The 20,497-nt window shown below is 52.1% G+C and overlaps 4 protein-coding genes across 4 annotated transcripts; 2 read left to right on the forward strand and 2 right to left on the reverse strand.

Moving 5' to 3' along the window:
* Positions 1-5,425: 5,425 nt before the first annotated feature.
* Positions 5,426-11,209, reverse strand: B0T26DRAFT_804764 (CHAT domain-containing protein; the record flags this gene model as incomplete). The annotated part of the gene is made up of 4 exons (XM_060447138.1): positions 10,560-11,209; positions 6,056-10,415; positions 5,508-5,626; positions 5,426-5,468 (listed from the first exon to the last, which is right to left on the reverse strand). The coding sequence occupies exons 1-4, from the start codon at positions 10,889-10,891 to the stop codon at positions 5,426-5,428; spliced, it is 4,854 nt and encodes a 1,617-aa protein (XP_060295518.1). The 5' UTR covers positions 10,892-11,209.
* Positions 11,210-11,872: 663 nt separating this feature from the next.
* B0T26DRAFT_874129 (caspase domain-containing protein) lies at positions 11,873-16,199 on the forward strand. The gene is made up of 6 exons (XM_060448029.1): positions 11,873-13,785; positions 14,722-14,872; positions 14,927-15,187; positions 15,236-15,471; positions 15,522-15,772; positions 15,835-16,199. The coding sequence occupies exons 1-6, from the start codon at positions 12,007-12,009 to the stop codon at positions 15,878-15,880; spliced, it is 2,724 nt and encodes a 907-aa protein (XP_060295519.1). The 5' UTR covers positions 11,873-12,006; the 3' UTR covers positions 15,881-16,199.
* Positions 16,200-17,849: 1,650 nt separating this feature from the next.
* On the forward strand, positions 17,850-18,827 carry B0T26DRAFT_784301 (uncharacterized protein). The gene is made up of 3 exons (XM_060446758.1): positions 17,850-17,917; positions 18,162-18,370; positions 18,434-18,827. Coding segments are annotated over exons 1-3 (291 nt in total). The 5' UTR covers positions 17,850-17,915; the 3' UTR covers positions 18,514-18,827.
* A 616-nt stretch (positions 18,828-19,443) lies between these two features.
* Positions 19,444-20,039, reverse strand: B0T26DRAFT_719849 (uncharacterized protein). The gene has a single exon (XM_060442443.1). It carries the CDS (start codon positions 19,965-19,967, stop codon positions 19,554-19,556), a length of 414 nt encoding a protein of 137 aa, XP_060295521.1. The 5' UTR covers positions 19,968-20,039; the 3' UTR covers positions 19,444-19,553.
* Positions 20,040-20,497: the final 458 nt, after the last annotated feature.

Consider the following 20,497-nt stretch of genomic DNA (forward strand, 5'->3'; position numbering starts at 1 on the left):
TGGGAAGTCGAGCTTTGTACTAGGTCTGTCAGTTGACCAGGCATGCTTGATGATATAGACTCGGTCGCCAACGTCAAAATCAGGGGTTCGTCGATGTTTGTTGGCTTCCGTTGTCTGTTTTTCCTGAGCTCTAGTGATGCTTTCTCGGGCTGCGTCAACGTAGGATTTTATTGCCTCCGACATCTGTTGTGCTTTCTCCCGGTTCAGCCTTTCGGTCCTTGGTAGGTCGGGGCTAGTTAGGTCTGTCCGGGCGGTCCAGTCGTAATGCATCGGCATGGGAAAGCCGAAGGCTACTTCGTGTGGCTGCATTCCTGTACTATCTTGGGGGGTCGATCCTTGGGCGAAGTCCATGGCTGGAATATAGCGGGACCAGTCATCCTGATGATGGCTAACGAACATTCTCAGACGTTGGTCTATCCACTGGTGTAGATTTTCGACTTGTCCAGCTGTCTGTTTATGCCCGGAAGACGATAATTTCCAGCGGATTCCCACAATCTTCGCTACCTCGTCTGTGAAGTCCGAAGCGAACTGGGGACCTCTATCGCTGATGATTTCCTGTGGTAATCCGAGGACTCTATAGGGTCCGCTGTAATACATCTGTGCTGCATCTTCGCTAGTGACGTCCTTGTGGCAGGGGGTACACCATGACAGTTTGCTCAGTCTGTCGATAATCGTGAACAAGTTGTCGAAGCCGAACTTATCCTTAGGCATCTCTTTAAAGTCCATCACGAGCGAGCTCCAGGTCCGTAGCGGCGCTGGTATTGGGTGTAGCAGACCGGGGGTCTTATCGTGCGGCGTCTTAGCTGACTTGCATTTGCAGTTGGCCACGAATCTGTCGATATCAGCCCCCATTCCTGCCCACCAGTATAGACCTTTCACAAGTCTCCTGGTTTTATTCCGGCCAGGGTGGGCTGTAGGGAGACGGGAGTGGATGTCGTCTATTAGTCTTTGTACGTATGTTGTTTTCGTCGGGGACTACAAGAGCTCCGTCTCGCAGCAGTAACCCTTTGTCCGTAATTGACAATCTAGTCTCCCCTTCTAAGAGGGCCCGTTGGCGGTAGATTGATAAGGAGTCGCTAGTCCGGTTGGCGTGGATCAGCTGGTCTACCAGTTCGTATCCTGATATAGCGGGGGGCTCCTCCTTCGTATTGATGGGGCCAATATCCTCTTCGGTCGCGTGAATTAGTGCTAATGCCGAGGTAATTTCCTGGACAAGGGCAACGCAGTCTAATGACATAACTAGGCTACCGTCAGCCTGTTCCTGGAACATTTGGAATGTCCGGTGTGCCCTCTGGCGCTCCTTCTGCGTCTTCAGCTCGTGGGTGCGTCTAGTCAATGCGTCAGCGGCGGCATTCAGCGCCCCTGGTCGGAAATGGATACGGAAGTGGAAGTCGGCCATTTCTTCGGCCCACCCGGCTTGGCGGATATTGAGAAGTTTCTTAGTTGCGAAGTACTTCAGGGCGTCATTGTCCGATAGTACTGTGAATGGCTCTTCGCGTTGCAGACCGATTAGTTCGCTTCTCCAGTGCTGTAAGGCTCGGACGATGGCTAGTAGTTCTTTATCGTGGATGAAGTAGTTAAGCTCAGCTCCCTTCATCATCTCGGAGAAGAAAGCCACAGGGTGCCATTCTTCCCCGTATTTCTGGCTCATGACTCCGGCGACTACCCCTCCCGAGGCGTCGGTCTCAATACGGGTCTCGCGGCCGTATTCGAAGTACTTCAGTACCGGTGCTGACACTAAGCGGTTTTTTAGTTCATCGAACGCGACCTGGCAGTCATCTGCCCAGATGAATGCCTCTCCTTTCTTTGCCAGGGCCGTAAGTGGTTTTGCAATCTCGCTATAGCCTCGAACGAATCGTCGGTAGAAGTTGCAGAAGCCTAGGAACGATTGGAGTCCCTTAAGGGTATCTGGCTCTGGCCAATCTCTGACAATATCTGTTTTAGAGGGGTCGACAGCTACACCGTCAACGCCGATAATGAATCCCAGATACTTCGTTTCTCTAACGTGGAACCCGCATTTGTCGATGTCGGCTTGTAACCCGGCCTCCCGGAGCCGTTGCAAGACTCGTCGGACGTGTTCGATATGTTCCTCTTCCGACTGGGAGTATATGAGGATATCGTCCAAGTATGCACTACAGAAGTCATCGAGGTACCCTAACAGGCAATCATTGATGAACCTCTGGAAGGTAGCGGGGCCGTTTGTCAATCCGAACGGCATCACTTTATAGCTATATGTGCCATATCGTGTACGGAACGTGGTTAGTTCTTCGTCGTCTGGGTGGATACGAACACGGTGGAACGCTTGTCTGATATCGATCTTGGAGAATATCTTCGCTTTACCCAATCGGTTCAGCGTCTCATCGATCAGAGGGAGCGGCATACGATCCTTGATAGTAAGTGCGTTCAACTTTCTATAGTCGACACAGAATCGGAGGCCACCGTTTTGTTTTCGGGTGAATAGGATTGGGGCTGCCCACGGCGTCCCACTGGTATGTATGAATCCCTTCCTCAGGGCCTCAGTAATGTAATCCTTACAAGCTTCCAGTTCTTCCAACGACATCTTGTATAGTGGGCTGTAGCCTAAGTTCTCTGGCGCCTTTCCCGGTATCAGTCGGATCTTATGGTCAATCGCGCCCCTTTGGGGGGCGAGAATGTCGGATTGTACCTTGCTAAAAACGTCAAGGAAATCGTGATATGGTGCGGGGAGCTCTCGTATGACGCGCTCTCTCAGCTTCTCGTCGTCTTCGTCGAGACCATGGGTTCCGTCCTGCTCCCTCAGCTCCTTGATACGTTTATCAAGCTCGTGCAGCGTCATCACATCGACTTGCTCTCCCTCTGCGGATAGTTTGAAGGCTGCCTCGCTCAGTACGGCCATCTCGATAGGTCTCTCTTTGTACTAACCAATGCCATCTCGCTGCATGCGGTATGGGCCTTGTGCATCGTGTTTCGGAAAGGGGTTCTGCTTTTTCTGAAGTAGGGGTACCTTTTTGGGGGTTTCGGCGTGAAGTTCCCGCTCCATCTGGTTGATATCCCGTTCGAGGCGGCCTCCGTTTAGGAGACGGGTTGGCTTCTGGATAATGGTAGGGCGGGATGCCGATGTTGCCATAACGGTTGTTGGTTCTGGTTCTCGAGGGTCGTGGACGGTATATTCTGCGTTCCTCTGTCGTTCGAGTTCGTCGACTCGTGCCCGTATTAGTCTGCCGTCTCGTCGTCGTTTATCCTCTTTTTCCATTGCGAGATTCCGTCGATGCATGTCTTCCTGATGCACTGGATTTGGTTTGCTAGTATCTGTATGGTCCATCGGTATAGTGGTCCACCAACTAGGGTCCGGTTCCCATTCCTCGGGGAATAGTAACCGGTGACGTCGAGCATCGGCGAGTACATCGTGGTAGTCTAGCCATTTACGGCCAATCATCATGTCGTGGATGCAATCAACTATACCTGCCTTCTCTCACATAGCACTTAAGGCGTCCGAAATGAAAGATCTTCAGTGGGGGGAACTCAGAATCATCCCTACAGCCGATGGACAGGTATCTCTTCTTTCTAGCTTATCTCCGGCTTCTTTATAATTTGTCTAATAAGTTTCCCGTGTTTTAGGTTAACCAGTTTGCGTAGAAAGATAATGCTGCCGTTCTTGCGCTCTCGACCGTACACGACGGCATGTGAGAGAAGGTAGGTACGCCGGATCAAGGTGGTCACAATGAAGGTAACAAGAAGTGTGAGCAATGACTGGTATTGGGGGAAGACTTCAACCTGGCCCTCGCAAAGGAAGGGGGCGAGGGCTACTTATTTATATATATGCTCAGGAGCTCAGTCCTGCATGTGCTTGTGAAAGCTTGTGGGTTGTGGCGCCTTAGCGTGGCTTAGTGGCTTGTGCTAGCGGTAGTGGCCTGGCTAGTTGGTGCTCTTCCTTTACACGGCACTAGTGACATCATACGCAACTGACGCCGCCTAAATGCTTCATCTACTGCTGGACGGGCTGCTCGCAAGGTATTCGGGGCTGACGCCCGGAAAGAACTGCTGATCCCGAGTTTCATCGACGAGTATAATCATTATATCAACGGCGTTGACGTTGGGGATCAGATGAGGGCGTATTACGCTTCGGGGCGGTCGATTCGGCGGGGCGGATGGCAGGCCCTCGCGTGGGATTACTTACTAAACGTCGTTACGGTGAATATCTTCATTTTACAAGACCAAGGGGAGCCCAACTGGGATCGTGCCGCCAGTCATCTAGAATGGTGGCAGCTACTTTCTGAACAGCTAATTGGAACCTTTGGGCCATAAGTCCAGACGCGGAAGCAGGCTCGGGCTGGCATACCATTGGACAACCGGAATGAAACTATTCCCGTTGAGCAGCATGAATTCGTACATCGCGGCAAGCTCTCACGCTGCGTCATTTGCTCGAAAGGGGCCCGTCACAAGAGCCAGGCTCTTGGGGAAGTATCGGGAAATGTGCAGCGCAAAATGACGAGGAAGAGCTGCCGCCAGTGTGATGTAGCTGTCTGTTGCACGCGATCGAAGTTGACAGCGCATTGAATTGTCTGCTCAATAGGTCTAAGAGTACAGAAAAGAACGCTTCCTTATACTCATAGAGAGAGGGCAAGGGAGGTGTTGTAATCAGCCCGAAAGAGGGCATTCAGAATGAAATGAGGACATTCCGAGTCAAGAATGAAGGAAATAACAAAGAATGAAGGAAGCTCAGAGGCATGTCAACCAGGGCCTGTCCAATTCCATGAAAAGTGGGTCAATTCCAGACGACACTGTCAGATGGAATGGCCTAGAAGGTGCTGGAATCTATGATGCGTAATCTTCGCCACTGGGTTTCGTCATGTAATTGCCACATAAGGAAGTATAAAAGAGAGAGTCTTTTGTGGAAGACTGGAATAGCAGAATAGAGCAATTCACTCTGGTGCACACAATCCTAGAAGTGCTGTTGCAGTCTGACAGTAGCAGTAGTATATACAGCGGGGTTATGCTGGTACTTATTTGACAGCCAAATTTACTAGTAAACTCATGTATCTTTCCAAAAGTGGTCTGATTGGCCGAAACCCCCTATCGATTTGTCACTGTTGCACGTTCGCGGTCGAAGGGATAGCTGCAAGACTTTGAACGGATTCATAATAGTACTGTTATTATCTTTCAATTTATCAAGTATATTGACGCGTGAGCTATTAAGAGCCGCCAACGCGCGACGCGAAAAGGCCCTCGTTTGATATTTGCTTTTTTCTCTTAAAGATCCAAGGCACGCTCACTGTTCGTGGTATTCCAACCACGTAGGTGTTCCAACGGGTCAAAAAGTGGTAGTACTACCGGGGGGGGGTGTAAAGTTGTTCTGATTCCTCTTCTCTCTCTCTCTGGAACTAAGGTAGGTTCTGCTTGCGACCGGGGTTTTTGTGTGTGTGAGAGGTCCGCGCGCCGCACGTGCCTACTTGCACGTGCGTACTCGCGCGATCTCTGCTTCCTCCCTGCTAGTGTGCGGTCACCAGTATCGCTATTCCAACACTCACCTTGACCAGCCGTACCGCAAGTCGTCGTCCAAACCCTTGCGCCTTTTGCCGACCAGATTGGCCAGCCCCACGCACAAGCCAACCCCACCGTCCTCAATTGCGCAAACCAACACCCCTTGCTACATCACGATATTATGATCGCATGATTCTGGAATTTGGTACTGGGGTATGCTAGATTGAGCGCTTTCTATGCATGCAATTTGCATCGGTTTTGGCCTCAGAAACCTAAATGATTCACTCGGAAGATTGAAATATTCTACCCTATGTCCGGAATTGTGGGTCGAGCTTGCCCCACCTATTTTAAATGGATTCTACTACAATCCGAAGGGGAAGTACGGTTAGATAGGGGAAGCTCCCAACTCTCTACAAGCTATGTATAACGTTATTATGGCCTAGAATAGCTAAGGCTAAGACCGGGATAGTGATGCCATTACCCTTATAAACGATTGTCTACGACTTGCTAGTACAAATGAGAATGCTCGCGCTTGACGCGGCTAGACACCAAAATGAATGTACGGAACCCAGTATGGATTCGCCATTCCAGGTACCTGCGACCCGGAAGACACCAGCGTAGCATCTCTCGCCTTTTCATTCTTTTCATTTTCATCTTTCTCCTTTTCATCCTTAACCCCCCCGCTACGTAGCGCACGAACCGCCCGATGGAGTCCCCGGCAGACCGCTATATCCGTCATCCCTTCATCCCGCAGCGTCTCATAGAGCACCCTTGCTACATCAACGCAGTGCTTGTCTGACACTTCCCAGAGCGTTCCGACCACGTGCCGGAAGCCTGCGAGCTGGAAAGCACTGACAAGATGGATTCCCTCGTCGGCAAGCTGCACCACTTCGTTGGATCCGGTCGAGCAAGCCGAGAGATATCCAAGAAACGGCCCGTTCTCCTGGAGTCTATGGTCGCGGAGGTCTCCAACTGAGAGCGGGTTGGTTTCCCAGTCCTCGAGGAGCAGGCAGCTTCGTGAAGGCTCCGCCGGGTCCGTCTGTCCATGGCCGGCAAAGTGGAAGATCTTGCACGTGTGAAGGTGTTGGAGCACATTGTCCTTGCGCATGATCGGTGTGAGCGACCATAATTTAAGCGGCCGACAGAGATTCTTTAGCATCTTGACTTCGTCTCCAGCAAAAGGGAGGATTCGATTTGCCGCCAGGCCTGGTGTTTCGCGCATGGCAACCAGGAGAGCATAGTCGCTGAATGGTCCAGCGGACTCTCGAATAGGCTGTCGCCGTCCGTAGATCAACGCCCTAATCGACGAGGCGTACGACGATATGACTCTATCCAGTACAGTCTCGGTAGAACCTCGTACGTGTAGTCCTGCTGCGTGAAGGGGCAACTGACTGAGGAGTCCTGTAGGAATCCACCACACGCGGCGCCACTTGTCATCAGAGACAGGGTCTTTAAATCCAAGAGCGTTTAGGCTGGGACGAGCGGCGGTATTCCATAGCCATTTCAATAGAGGTGCAATATGGAAAGAGCTAGTGGCGCGAGAGAGTCGAAGACTCTGGACCTGTTTCAGGACCTCTTTTATTACTAGATCAGGTAATCCCAGCGCCGTAATTTGGTTTTTCTCAACAAGGAACGCATCACAACGATACGGACTTAAGTTGATGACGATGATAGGATCTGGATCCGCCGCGGCTATTATCTCATCTTTAGCCGGTGGAAGAAGAAAGCGTTCAAATCCAGGCTGAGTATGAATTGTTGCGATAAGCTCGCCAAATTTGTGGTCTGCTTCAAGACGCCGTTTTGCTTGTGACTCCCATGAAGACATGCTATCGTTGGAGATAGTAGGAATTGACCGGTCCGATGGCGAGTCTAACTCGTCCCTGAGGGATATGAATTCATCCGCCAAACCCGGATACTCGCGCTTAAGGTCAGAAATATCTCCGCGCATATCCATTAGCAGACCTGCAATGATGCCGCGTCCGAGTTCGAGAAGCTGCAAAGCATGAGAGGCTGCCTTCCCGGCATTTAGAGCAGTGGCGGCTGCCATTGAAGCGAGGCCAGCGGACTCAGCAAGCATGTGCTGCTTGTCGGTATGGTTTAGAGACCGCGGGCTCACTTTCGGGAGAAGCCTCACGGCTTCCTCTAGCAGCTGGCTTGATTCATCCCACTCTCGTTGCGATGCAAAAATATCGGCAGCAGCCCGAGCAAGTCGAATGCGGATAGATGGCGGGGCGGTATAACAAGACCAGCCTTCTTTGTACGACCAAAGCCTATGATTAAGGTCGTCTATCGAGCCGGTCCGCTCGAATCGCGTGCCAAGCCGGTTTCCAAGGTTATTCAAGCAGGCAGCTCGGTCGGGGTGGTCTTGAGGTGTGGCATCTACTGCCATTGTGGCAATATCAACAGCACGATTGAGGTCGTCTATCGAGCCGGTCCGCTCGAATCGCATGCCAAGCTGGTTTCCAAGGCTATTCAACCGGCCAGCTCGGTCGGGGTGGTCTTGAGGTGTGGCATCTACTGCCATTGTGGCAATATCAACAGCACGATTGAGGTCGTCTATCGAGCCGGTCCGCTCGAATCGCCTGCCAAGCAGGTTTCCAAGGTTATTCAACCAGCCAGCTCGGTCGGGGTGGTCTTGAGGTGTGGCATCTACTGCCATTGTGGCAATATCAACAGCACGATTGAGGTCGTCTATCGAGCCGGTCCGCTCGAATCGCCTGCCAAGCCGGGTTCCAAGGTTATTCAACCAGCCAGCTCGGTCGGGGTGGTCTTGAGGTGTGGCATCTACTGCCATTGTGGCAATATTAACAGCACGATTGAGGTCGTCTATCGAGCCGGTCCGCTCGAATCGCCTGCCAAGCCGGTTTCCAAGGTTATTCAACGAGCCAGCTCGGTCGGGGTGGTCTTGAGGTGTGGCATCTACTGCCATTGTGGCAATATCAACAGCACGATTGAGGTCGTCTATCGAGCCGGTCCGCTCGAATCGCCTGCCAAGCCAGGTTCCAAGGTTATTCAACCAGCCAGCTCGGTCGGGGTGGTCTTGAGGTGTGGCATCTACTGCCATTGTGGCAATATCAACAGCACGATTGAGGTCGTCTATCGAGCCGGTCCGCTCGAATCGCATGCCAAGCCAGGTTCCAAGGTTATTCAACCAGCCAGCTCGGTCGGGGTGGTCTTGAGGTGTGGCATCTACTGCCATTGTGGCAATATCAACAGCACGATTGAGGTCGTCTATCGAGCCGGTCCGCTCGAATCGCCTGCCAAGCCAGGTTCCAAGGTTATTCAACCGGCCAGCTCGGTCGGGGTGGTCTTGAGGTGTGGCATCTACTGCCATTGTGGCAATATCAACAGCACGATTGAGGTCGTCTATCGAGCCGGTCCGCTCGAATCGCCTGCCAAGCCAGGTTCCAAGGTTATTCAACCGGCCAGCTCGGTCGGGGTGGTCTTGAGGTGTGGCATCTACTGCCATTGTGGCAATATCAACAGCACGATTGAGGTCGTCTATCGAGCCGGTCCGCTCGAATCGCCTGCCAAGCCGGTTTCCAAGGTTATTCAACCAGCCAGCTCGGTCGGGGTGGTCTTGAGGTGTGACATCTACTGCCATTGTGGCAATATCAACAGCACGATTGAGGTCGTCTATCGAGCCGGTCCGCTCGAATCGCCTGCCAAGCCGGTTTCCAAGGTTATTCAACCGGCCAGCTCGGTCGGGGTGGTCTTGAGGTGTGGCATCTACTGCCATTGTGGCAATATCAACAGCACGATTGAGGTCGTCTATCGAGCCGGTCCGCTTGAATCGCCTGCCAAGCCAGGTTCCAAGGTTATTCAAGCAGGCAGCTCGGTCGGGGTGGTCTTGAGGTGTGGCATCTACTGCCATTGTGGCAATATCAACAGCACGATTGAGGTCGTCTATCGAGCCGGTCCGCTCGAATCGCGTGCCAAGCCAGGTTCCAAGGTTATTCAACCAGCCAGCTCGGTCGGGGTGGTCTTGAGGTGTGGCATCTACTGCCATTGTGGCAATATCAACAGCACGATTGAGGTCGTCTATCGAGCCGGTCCGCTCGAATCGCCTGCCAAGCCAGGTTCCAAGGTTATTCAACCGGCCAGCTCGGTCGGGGTGGTCTTGAGGTGTGGCATCTACTGCCATTGTGGCAATATCAACAGCACGATTGAGGTCGTCTATCGAGCCGGTCCGCTCGAATCGCATGCCAAGCCAGGTTCCAAGGTTAGTCAACGAGCCAGCTCGGTCGGGGTGGTCTTGAGGTGTGGCATCTACTGCCATTGTGGCAATATCAACAGCACGATTGAGGTCGTCTATCGAGCCGGTCCGCTCGAATCGCCTGCCAAGCCAGGTTCCAAGGTTATTCAACCGGCCAGCTCGGTCGGGGTGGTCTTGAGGTGTGGCATCTACTGCCATTGTGGCAATATCAACAGCACGATTGAGGTCGTCTATCGAGCCGGTCCGCTCGAATCGCATGCCAAGCCAGGTTCCAAGGTTATTCAACCAGCCAGCTCGGTCGGGGTGGTCTTGAGGTGTGGCATCTACTGCCATTGTGGCAATATCAACAGCACGATTGAGGTCGTCTATCGAGCCGGTCCGCTCGAATCGCCTGCCAAGCCGGTTTCCAAGGTTATTCAACCAGCCAGCTCGGTCGGGGTGGTCTTGAGGTGTGGCATCTACTGCCATTGTGGCAATATTAACAGCACGATTGAGGTCGTCTATCGAGCCGGTCCGCTCGAATCGCCTGCCAAGCATTACCCCAAGGTTGCTTAACATGCCAGGTTCAATATATGCTCCTCCAAGCTCCAATACCTGTTCCATAATCCTAATGGCTTCATTTAGATCTTGGAGGCGGCCGGTTTGCTGGTAACTCTTCGTTAGTCTTGTCGCTTGATTATTTAAATGGCGTATTTGGATGCCGATTTCGTCAACTCCTGGCTCTTCGCCCATTCTTTGGCTAATAGATATCCTCATATTAGCAGCTGGCCGTCTCCTGTAGATAGCATTATGGCTTGATAGTGCTAAGCGCCTCTTTGCATACCACGACTGAAATTTAAACTAGAAATTCAATCTAGAAGTGTTAAAAAATCTTGTAGCTTACGTAACTCCTGGAAGCGTGAGCATGATGCCTTCTAGGATGGAGCTATGCTGGTGTATCCAGGCTGACATCATGTCGAAGATGCGAGATCGCCGGATACAATCAGGGTGGTCTGTGGGCGTAACGGCGACCCATCTCTCTGCTCGTTGAGCCGCTCGGTCTAGGTATTCCGTCGAGAGTGACTTCTTGAAGACGAGGAAGCAGGTATAGATGTACAGTTCAATTTCTGTATCTTTCGTGGCATCTTTTTGCAACTCCGCAAAGGAACGAAGATCTTCGTCATTCATATCATGAAAGAGAGAGGCCATATCGGCCTCAATGTTGAACAGCTCCATCTCGGTCGTGATGGTAGCTGGCCACCAAAAGCTTTGGGTAGCTCGAATTCGTTGTCCAGAGCTGCGAGGTCGTGTGAAAGGGCGGCTTAAGACGAAATCAGTTGTGGTAATCAAGATAGATATGAATAGTAGACTAGGAGAGCGTTAGCAAACAAAAATAGACTATGGGTTCGGCTGACCTGGGTATGCGCTCTAATATCTTTAATCGTAGTCATAAGGCTGTACTTATATCAAAGACGGAGACCTCCTAACCCCCGCATCCTCCATATCCTTCATCTCCCGAAAATATATATGATAAACTGCCCTACTTTGTGCAGCGCCTCTCATACGCAAAACTGCAGGATTGTGTTTCAACCCTTCCGGGAGCCTTACTGGAGTGCTGGCCCCGGTGTTTCTCTGACCAAGCAGCGCCTACTAGCTGACAGATGAATTCTGCCTTGGGGTTTCGATGAGGCTCGGCCATGTCGTAGCACCTTACCGCAGCTTTCAGGTTGTTTTTGGTGGGGGGACTCAGCCCAGGCAGCAGCAGTGGGTTGATAAAAAACCCACCGTGCATGCGATAATTGTTTTTTATTGGTGGGGAAGCTTGATGCTCCTTGGATAAGCCGGAGCTGGATGCCTAACTGAATGGGCGGCAGGCGTTTTGGGTTCAGGGCGATGTGGGGTTCAAGGCGAATGCGAGTCTGAAAAAGCCTTACAGAGAGCCTTATAGAGTACTGTGTAGGCAGGCACCGTTTGTACCACCTCGGGCGGCCTTAGGCGTCAAGTCAGGCCGTATCTGTTACGGCACGGCCGAACTATGGTCCGTGATGCCGTAATACTCATTTGCAGCCCTACTCCTAATCAGGACTAGCGTACACTTGCCTCATCCCACCACTAAAGACCAGCGCCTGCAGGACTCGCAGGCTTCTTCCTTTCCCTTTCCTTTCCTTAGCTTAGTTACTTACCAATTCAGCCACTATTTACTTGCAGCTTTGCCTCTTGTATTTGCCTGCCTTCACAGTATCCTGATTGATATAAGACACTAGCAGCAAAGGACCCTTCCACGATAGAAGTTCTCGAACTCAGACTTTGGCTTACTAGCATCACTTTTTACCCTCTTCTACTCTCCCCGCATGCGATTCATTATTATTACCATGGCTGATAATAATACTGCTGTCGCCCCGACACACTGGGCGGTTTTGATTGGGATTAATTTCTATGTGGAAGGCCGATGCCTCCAGGGCAGCGTGCGAGACGTTGAAACCATGAAGCAGTATCTGGAGGCAGGACCTACCCCTGTGGATATCGCCGTCCTCACTGCAACAACATCATCCGAGCCTAGCTCTCGCCATCCCATCGAGGAGCCCGCCTTGTGGCCCACACGCGACAATGTCATCAAGAAGCTCAAGAGAGTCCTGGAGAAGGCAGAGCGGGGAGATTTCGTATACATTCATTACTCCGGTCACGGAACGCGGAATAACGATGGGGGATCCACTCATCCGGCCGGAAACCTGGCTTTTGTTCTCTTCGAGTATGACGAACACGGCTGCAGCTACCTAAAGGGCCCAACCTTCGCAAATTGTCTCCGCAAGATGGTGGGAAAAGGGCTCCTCGTCACTGTTGTCCTCGACTGCTGCTACTCGGGAAGTGTCCTCCGTGCCGGCAGCGTGCAAGGCGCCGACATACGGTCCATCGACTACGACCCTGCCGTCGACGCGGCATCTCCACAGGGTCCAGACCCATTTTGCGCAAATAACACCTTACGCGACGCCCAGACACCACTAGATCAATGGCTTGTCAACCCAGACGGGTACACAATCCTCGCCGCCTGCGCTCCACATCAGAGGGCGTGGGAACTGCAAATCCAAGGAGGGGAGCGAAGAGGGGCACTCAGTTATTTTCTCGTCGAGGCGCTGAGCGCCTTGAAGAAGAGCCGCGTCGAGGTTTCGCATCAGTCCCTGTTTCAGCATCTGCACACGAGGTTCCACGTATCCTGGCCACAGCAAGCCCCCATGCGCTACGGCAACAAGAACTTTTCATTCTTCGGGAAGCTCGTTGTTGCACCAAGCATAGGATTTACCCCCATCTACAGAATAGAGAGCGGCCACCTGTGCTTGAGCGCTGGGGAGGCACACGGGGTGCACAAGGGTGACGAGTATGCCGTATATCCGTTTGATACGCCGGAAGATGTTGTCAGCCAGGCGAGTGGGGCATCGGTGCTGGTAAGAGTGGAAACTGTCCGCTGCCTTACTTCAGATGTGGTGGGAGTCAAAGCGACGGCATCGGCAGTTAGCCAGGTCGGGACGGGCTGGAAAGCAAGGCCGGTAACGCAGCTTTCGCCCTACAAGACTTCGGTACGGCTCACGGCTGGCGCCTTCTCCCAGCTCCAATGGACAGAGGCCGCAAGACGGCAGCAGTTCCTGCATGTTTGTACCGAGGACGAGGATACGGAACCGTGCATCTTCCATGTCGCGCTCGGCGAAAACGACAAGTACGAGATCCTAGACGGGCTACTCGAGAAGATCATGAGCCTGCCAGCCATACCGCGACACATTTCTAGAGCATCCGACCTTGTCATGGACGTCTTGCAGCACGTAGCGACGTTCAAATTCTTTGAAGGGATTGAGAATCGGATACCTAACGTCTCCTTCGAATCCTCCTTTGACCTTGATCCCATTGGCCAAGCCGGAGCTTCGGGCGTTTTCGATGTCAGGCACGGCGACACTTGGGGATTTAGGATCAAGAACTGCGGGGTTCGCCCTTTATATCTGGCGATATTCAACTTTACGCCGATGTGGAAGATTACCAACCTTATGTCGCAGGCAGTAGTGCAGCCTAAAGGCGAAGAGGGTTCTGGCGAAGCGGAAAAACTATTCAGGATGACAGTCCCGGAGCCGCTTCGAAACCAGGGCGTAAGGCGATGCAAAGATATTGTGAAGGTATTTGTTACTAGCAAATCAACCTTTTTTGAGTCGATGAACTTGCCCGAGCTTTCCTTCTGCGACGGAGCTTCGAATAGAGCGACGTACGGGAGCGACAATCTACGGCTCAAATTCCTTAAAGAACTAATGACACCCTTTCGAGGCCGGGATCACGCGCAGGAGGAATGGGTCACCCGGAACTTTATTGTCTGTACGGCTATGGATTGAAGTAGGCTAGTTTACTCAAAATCATCATACAATTCCAGTTCCTCTTCCGTCAGCCAACTACCACCCTTGACTAGGATGTTGTTCTGATCGCAGAGCTTGTAGAGTCCGTTCTCCACAGCAGCCACTTTGTAGGGCCCTTCGCGTGTCGCCGTGCCTAGAACACATACGTAGACCTGGTCATTGAGGCAAAACTTTGCGTTCTGGTAACTGTCAGTCACGCTGGTGCGGCCGGAATAGAAATGCTCACCTTTGCGTATTGTGCAATCCATGGACGATCACCGTCCTTACAGAAAGAGAATCTAAGGTGTCTTAGTATTTTGCTAGTAAGATTATGTTACCTCATATTCGAGGGTACCTACTCAACTTTCGGATCCATGTTATCGTTCTTTCGTAAAGACCGATCTTGGCTGTTGCGTGCCTTGGAGAAAGGAGCGGGAAGTGCGGTTAGAGTGGTAGGTCTCAGTCTTTACTTGTCTTATCGTGCAAATATTTCTCCACTTACCTCAGCCACTGTTCCTTTCAGCCTAACCAAGCAACAGCCAATCACTTTGTGTAGCGTGGTTTTGCCCAGCATGGTGCCTAGCTGTCCGCCCGATGTGTTGGGCAAAACCGTGCGGCACTGCCCCAAAATATGCCTCGACTCCGCCACCTTCCCCCGCTCCCCGACTCTCACATATTCGAACCTAGTTTGCCGTCTAGCAACTAATCTGCGACATGGTGCCTCTAGAAGACGATATCGAGCCTGGATGGCGTGGCGATCCTTCCTCTGCGCCGTCGCCCGGGGATGCCAGCAGCTCGGGAACCATGCGTGGCGCTCCTCAAAAAGATCATAGAGGGTGGTCGATGCAGAGTACGGCATGACCTAGTTGTTAGCGCAAATGGACTTGCCGCTAATGTCGCTCAGTCGAAGACTACCCGGCCGGGTACCCTCGGTTCTCGGCGGTTATAGCATCTCACGACTCCTTCCATCTCTGCCGCCGATTTTCCAACCTGCGGGCGCGCCTGCTCCTGCTCAAGCAGGACAGATTGTCCCTGCTAGAAGGGCGGCTAGAGAAGATCGACCAAGAGGAAGTCACACTGCTGTTGCTAGGAAGCAGCCGGGATGATACCAACAGTGAGAGAATCTCTGTTCTCGCAGAGATTGACGCGGCTTTGGCCGACTACGGTACGTCAGCAAACGATTGGTCTCGAGCAAGCACTGACGTCGGCACAGATGCACTTATAGAGCGGAACCACAGGGTCCTTGGCCTAGAAGACGCATCGCATAGAGACGTGGCGAGCTTGCAGAACTGGGTAGATGGGAACGGCTGCATCGCTCGGCGGGAGACGGCATACCTCGCATGCGCCCAAGATCTTGCTAGCGTAGCGTCCCCGGATGACGGAGCCACGATGTGGCTGGGCGCACTGGTCGAGAGATGCCACGGCTTCTTCTACACGTGTGTCGGCCGTGTGCGGAACCTACACTTATCTTTGCGTTTTGAGATGCTAACTTATGGAAGCATCCCCGGCGTAACGCCTCGCGAGACTCGAACGTGCACATATTTCCCCGGTCATCGGTCACGTGGGCCGCCAGGATGCTAATGACGCCATTCGTCGTTGTGTTGCTCATAGCTCCCGTCGTCGCCTGCAACTTTGTCAGCAGCTTGACAGCCAAACTGATTGCTATTGTGGCCGCCACCACCGGGTTCCTTGCAGCATTATCCGGCTTGACCAAACCAAAAACGATCGAGCTGGTCGTAGCAGGGGCAACGTGAGCACACCTTACTTAAACGGGTCGGGAAAGACGGTAACTGACTGTTGTCATAACTGCAGCTATACGGCTGTCCTGGTCGTTTTTATTTCGAACACATGTTTATGAAAATTAACCTGATGGTACAGCATTCTTGTTTCTCATCTGGGATTTTGAATGAGACTTAATCTATGCGCCCACTTGTTACATTCGGCGCACCCACGTGGCTGGTAGCTGTGGGAGATGGAGCTGATATGTATATATCGTCAATGGTTTATTACGAATCCCGGCTTCAGTAAGCTAAATGTAGAGCGGTAAGTGCCGTAGTATAGACCAATAAGGAAGGAGGGCTAGGATCCACACTGCTCATGTTTGATTTTCATGTGGAGGAACTTCCTCAGTCGTTTTGCAAAGGGGATACCAACAAAGAGATATCCGGTTGCTCCCGTATCCACGAGTGCATCAGTAGTAAACAAAGACATTCCATTGTTTACTATGGTACAATCCGTAAGGAACTTCGGTCCCCCCAACAAGGGTTTCCAGTCAATGAATTTGCCTAATTTGTGATGTACGAAGGATATGTCCCCTGAGAGGGAGTTCAGATTCCCCAGGGTCTCTAGTTTTCCGAATTGCTAGATGTGCTTAAGCTATCGGGCTCCGGGTCGGTATCGATCTCCTTTGTCTTTTTCTTCTTCTTGGTCCATCTTTCCCGATGGTAGCTACGGTAGGCTTCTTCTTATCTTGAGCAGCTTTGTCGGCTGCAGCCTTCTCGGGCAATCCAACTTGGTGTGCCCGAGGTTACGGCAATAGAAGCAACGACCCCCCTTGATGTATTGTTGGACTTCCTCCTTGCTGAGTCTACCCTTAGACTGCCCCACTCCCTTGGAGGAGGACTCGGTATTGGTGGGACGCCTTGCGTTACCGTTGCCATTTCTAGCGCCTGAGGAGGTATCTTTCCGGCGCTCCTGTCCTTGTTTGAGGCTCAAGGAAACTGCTGAAGCCAGGCGAGCATACTTCTCAAAATCAACTGCGGAATCCTCGTACGGGACTGCGAGGTTTGTCTGTAGAATGGTAGTGAGTTTTCGCTTGAACTCCTTCTTCCATTCCGACTTAGGCTTATGACACTGGCCAGCAAGTCAAACGAAGTTGTTCTTGAACTTGGAGAAATTATCTCCAGGGCGTAACTGCAGCTTTTCAAACTCTGCGATTGCTTGGTCTTCCTCGTGGGGGTTGTGATACTCTCCCCAGAGGTGCTTCAATAGCTCTTCTGAGGTAGTGATCTGGTTCGTGCCCTAATGTCACGGCATGGCCCGTGCATGACATGGCACGTGGCCCACAACCACCTATTTCCCCGCGTCCTGCGCGGTCTCTGCCATAGCTTCCTTCTTCATCTTTAGATTCTACGAATTCAGAAATGATTACTGCAGCCCTGTCTCCTTACGTTGACTGAGCCGTGATACGCGTCTTCTTTTCCGACTGGCGCGTACGTCTTCTAGTATTTAGAGTACGGAGCGCTAACCGAAGTTGTGCCATACTCACAGCTGTGGACTCTCTTAGATACGGACCTCATATTCGTCCAAGCATGACCGTGAGAACAAGATAGTTAACATAATGCGTGGCTTGACCCCGTCACTCGAGTGCACGTTGGTACGCAATGTCACGGCCGGCTTGGAATGAGGGCGGAACTCCTCTATTGGGCGCTATAGACGAAGATTCTAAACTAAAGGGAAAAGGGAAAAGAAGCTCAAAAGCCTCCCCTCGCGAGATTCTTCCAGGGCGTCTCAAGGTGGGGCTCTGGCTGGTCGGGTGGATCCACCCAACTGGCGTCTGATTAGTCAGAGCGTCTGGGAGGCCTGGAGGACTAGGCCCTCACACGCAATTCCTAGACAAACATTCTAATTCTATCTGCTCTCCAATCAATTCTTATCTATCCTCTAATGCCTGAAAAGACCAGACTCCCAGATTTGTCGTTCATCGAATCCGATTGCAGCTTCGAGGAGACGCTCCGTTCCTCTTAAAAGGACGGGTCCGCATCATCAAGTAAGCCCCCTTCTATAGAAAGCGCATGTCTCAGAGTTCTTAGTAATTAACATGGCTCAGCGCATGGCGCCCTTTGCGGCATACCGTTCAAGAGTGGCCACTTGCTCTCTGCGAGTCGAGTTTGATGTAAAGAAAGGCAGGTACGCCGGATCAAGGTGGTCACAATGGAGGCAACAAGAAGGTGAGCAATGACTGGCAATGGTGTAAGACTTCAACCTAGCCCTTGCAGAGAGAGGTAGGCGAGGGCCACTACTTATATACATAGTCTGGAAGTGTGTGGGGTATGTGTTCGTAGAAGCGTAGTGCCCCGTGTGGATCCGTTGCCAGCTGGTAGCAGGTGGTGGGCGCGCACAGGGTGCGCGCATGTCAGGGAGTGTGTGTGTTGGGGTGCTCTTTCCTTACATTTGATGTCGCAACAAGACCTTGTGGAATGTGACCACGTTCGGCGGAGGTTCAAATGGTGCGCTTTTTACGCGTACTACAACCCTGATCATAAATGGCACTATCTGTCAAGGCAGAAACCGGAAGAGGTTATGTTTTTGAAGATCTTTGACTCGGATCCCTTAGTTAGAGCTACGAGTACATCGACCCTCCCGTGCCCTCCCGCTCTACGTCAAGCAAAGCAAGGGCCGTAAACGTAAGATTGTTCTCATACATCTTTCCAACACCTAAATAGCCCTAAGGACTGTCCCCTCGCGAGAGTATCGAGGTCCGCGCACTAATATTTAACTACCCGACTGATAAATAACTGCTGGGCACAATGAATAAGCCAAATTAGTGCAAGTGTAGCCCATAATTCGGGGTTGTGTTACGATCCCGGCTCAAGTCTGCAGGAGGCGCTGGAAGCCGATTGCTGATTGGGCAGCACTGGCAGGCGGGACGGGCCCCACATGAGCTCGGTGCGGCCAACCAGGCGGCGCTCAGTGCGTTCGGCCGCCAAGATTGGGAAGACCCACTGAGCAGGAAGAACAGCCAATTAGGAAAGTGCTCAGTTACCATTGAGAGCTCAGTCGTCCTGGAAGACTGAGCGCTCCGGAGGCACTGAGCACTGTAAGGGAGAACTCTGATTGGTTGCGCAAATTAGATAAATACGATGACCGTACCCACGGTCTTAGATAGTTCTTGCTTGGTTCGGCAAGCAAGCAATACACATTCACTGCACTCATACACTTTGAGTGGCATTCCAATTTGACTGTATTACCCGTGCGATAGGAGCTTGCCCTTTGTTCTATCTTCATAATTACCAACACCAGCATTCTGTGGAGCCCGTGCTCTCTTACAAACGGACGACCCTGACAGTTGAGTGGTTTGTAATAATACCTTATAGAGGATGTCAGGCCGGTAGGTAGCATACAGGCTTGGTGGTTTAGTCGTCTAGATCGCTGGCCCTGGTTGTCAAAGATGGCTCTAGAATTAATGACGATTCCGTCGATATCAATAGACCCGGAGAGGGCATTCAGCGGAGAAAAACTCGTCATTAGCACGCAGAGACACAGTATGGTTGACGATACCTTCAATAACACCATGTATTTGAAGAATTGGATGCGAAGATGAGCTTTCCCGGGCTCCAGGGCTTTTTTTTCTATCCCAGGGGACTATTTTAATGACTTTTTACCTATTTTTTAGTAGAGCGGAAGATGCCGTTAAATATCGTCAAATGAGACCCACTCAATCAAATCGAGCCTAGAGCCAGTCAAATATCCGGTTTTTGGGGTCAAATCCAAACAAATATAGCCTCATATTTGAATCGTTTGATTTGTTACTAGCGCTGCTCTCTACCACCTCCATCTTCCTCCCTCCTCACCCGGGACGGCCTCTCATTCATTCTCAGTTGGCTCTGGCGCGCGTCAGTCTCGCTCGCCGCAAGCGTGCTCATCCTAGTCGTCAACTTCAAGTGCTGGCGCCCGAGCACGCGCGCGTGGCTGACTCTGGCGCTGGGGTTTGCGCAGGCGTACAACGCGCTCAAGCACGCGACGCCGCTGCTCTGGGGCGGCCCGGGGTCGTCGCGCGCAGTATCGTAGCACCGCCTACGCATGAGCGGGTTCGATTTGCCTCTGAGCGGGGACTGGAGAGAGCGAGAGAGGGTGCTGGGGGCGCGGCGGGCGGCGCCGTGGAGTATCAGGCCGGAGCGTGCGAGGGCATTGGGGTAGGAGGTGCGCGAGTGTTTCTTTATCATGTATGTGCATACGGGGTTGTGTGTAAGCGACGTCAGGCTGGCGATCCATTCCACGTCCACGGTCCACGCGTCCACGCCGTGGAAATGGATGGTCCGTGCATCCATTTCCATCCATTCCACGGACCTGCCCGTTACATAATCCATCCATCCACGCGAGGGCTCCGTGGAGTGGATGCGTGGAAATGGAAGCAGGGGTGTGAAAGGGTAGGGGTGGTCCTGGTCTGGCCCCTCAATACCCCTGCAATTCAGGTGGAAACAAGCTTGGTAATGGTTGGCCGAGATCTCAGGTACCTATAATACGGTCATTTCCATATACAAATAAAGGTATTTTTAAACAGAATAGAACAGCCATGGGTCTTGGACATTTCGCGTCAAAGGTGTCGCGTCGAACGCGTCTAGACGAGTCCATTCTCGATGAGTACCGCGTAGAATGGCTAAGACGCCGGTTATCAGCTCTATGGCTCTCAAGTCGCCAGATCAGGAGAGTTGGAAGGACTCGTGGGACCTCTTCCCTTGGAAAGATTTTCCCG

This window comes from Lasiosphaeria miniovina (genome assembly GCF_030549165.1).
Source record: "Lasiosphaeria miniovina strain SMH2392-1A chromosome Unknown B0T26scaffold_5, whole genome shotgun sequence".
In the NCBI taxonomy this organism is placed as follows: domain Eukaryota; kingdom Fungi; phylum Ascomycota; class Sordariomycetes; order Sordariales; family Lasiosphaeriaceae; genus Lasiosphaeria; species Lasiosphaeria miniovina.

Bases quoted from the DNA above. Each gene is read 5' to 3' on its own strand.
- B0T26DRAFT_874129 (XM_060448029.1), top strand. From the start codon at position 12,007: ATGCGATTCATTATTATTACCATGGCTGATAATAATACTGCTGTCGCC. The intron at 13,786-14,721 runs GTAAGGCGATGC...TTTGCCGTCTAG, and splicing joins AGCCGCTTCGAAACCAGGGC to CAACTAATCTGCGACATGGT. The intron at 15,773-15,834 runs GTGAGCACACCT...TCATAACTGCAG, and splicing joins CTGGTCGTAGCAGGGGCAAC to CTATACGGCTGTCCTGGTCG.
- B0T26DRAFT_784301 (XM_060446758.1), top strand. The intron at 18,371-18,433 runs GTACATCGACCC...CGTAAACGTAAG, and splicing joins TCCCTTAGTTAGAGCTACGA to ATTGTTCTCATACATCTTTC.
- B0T26DRAFT_719849 (XM_060442443.1), bottom strand. From the start codon at position 19,967: ATGATAAAGAAACACTCGCGCACCTCCTACCCCAATGCCCTCGCACGC.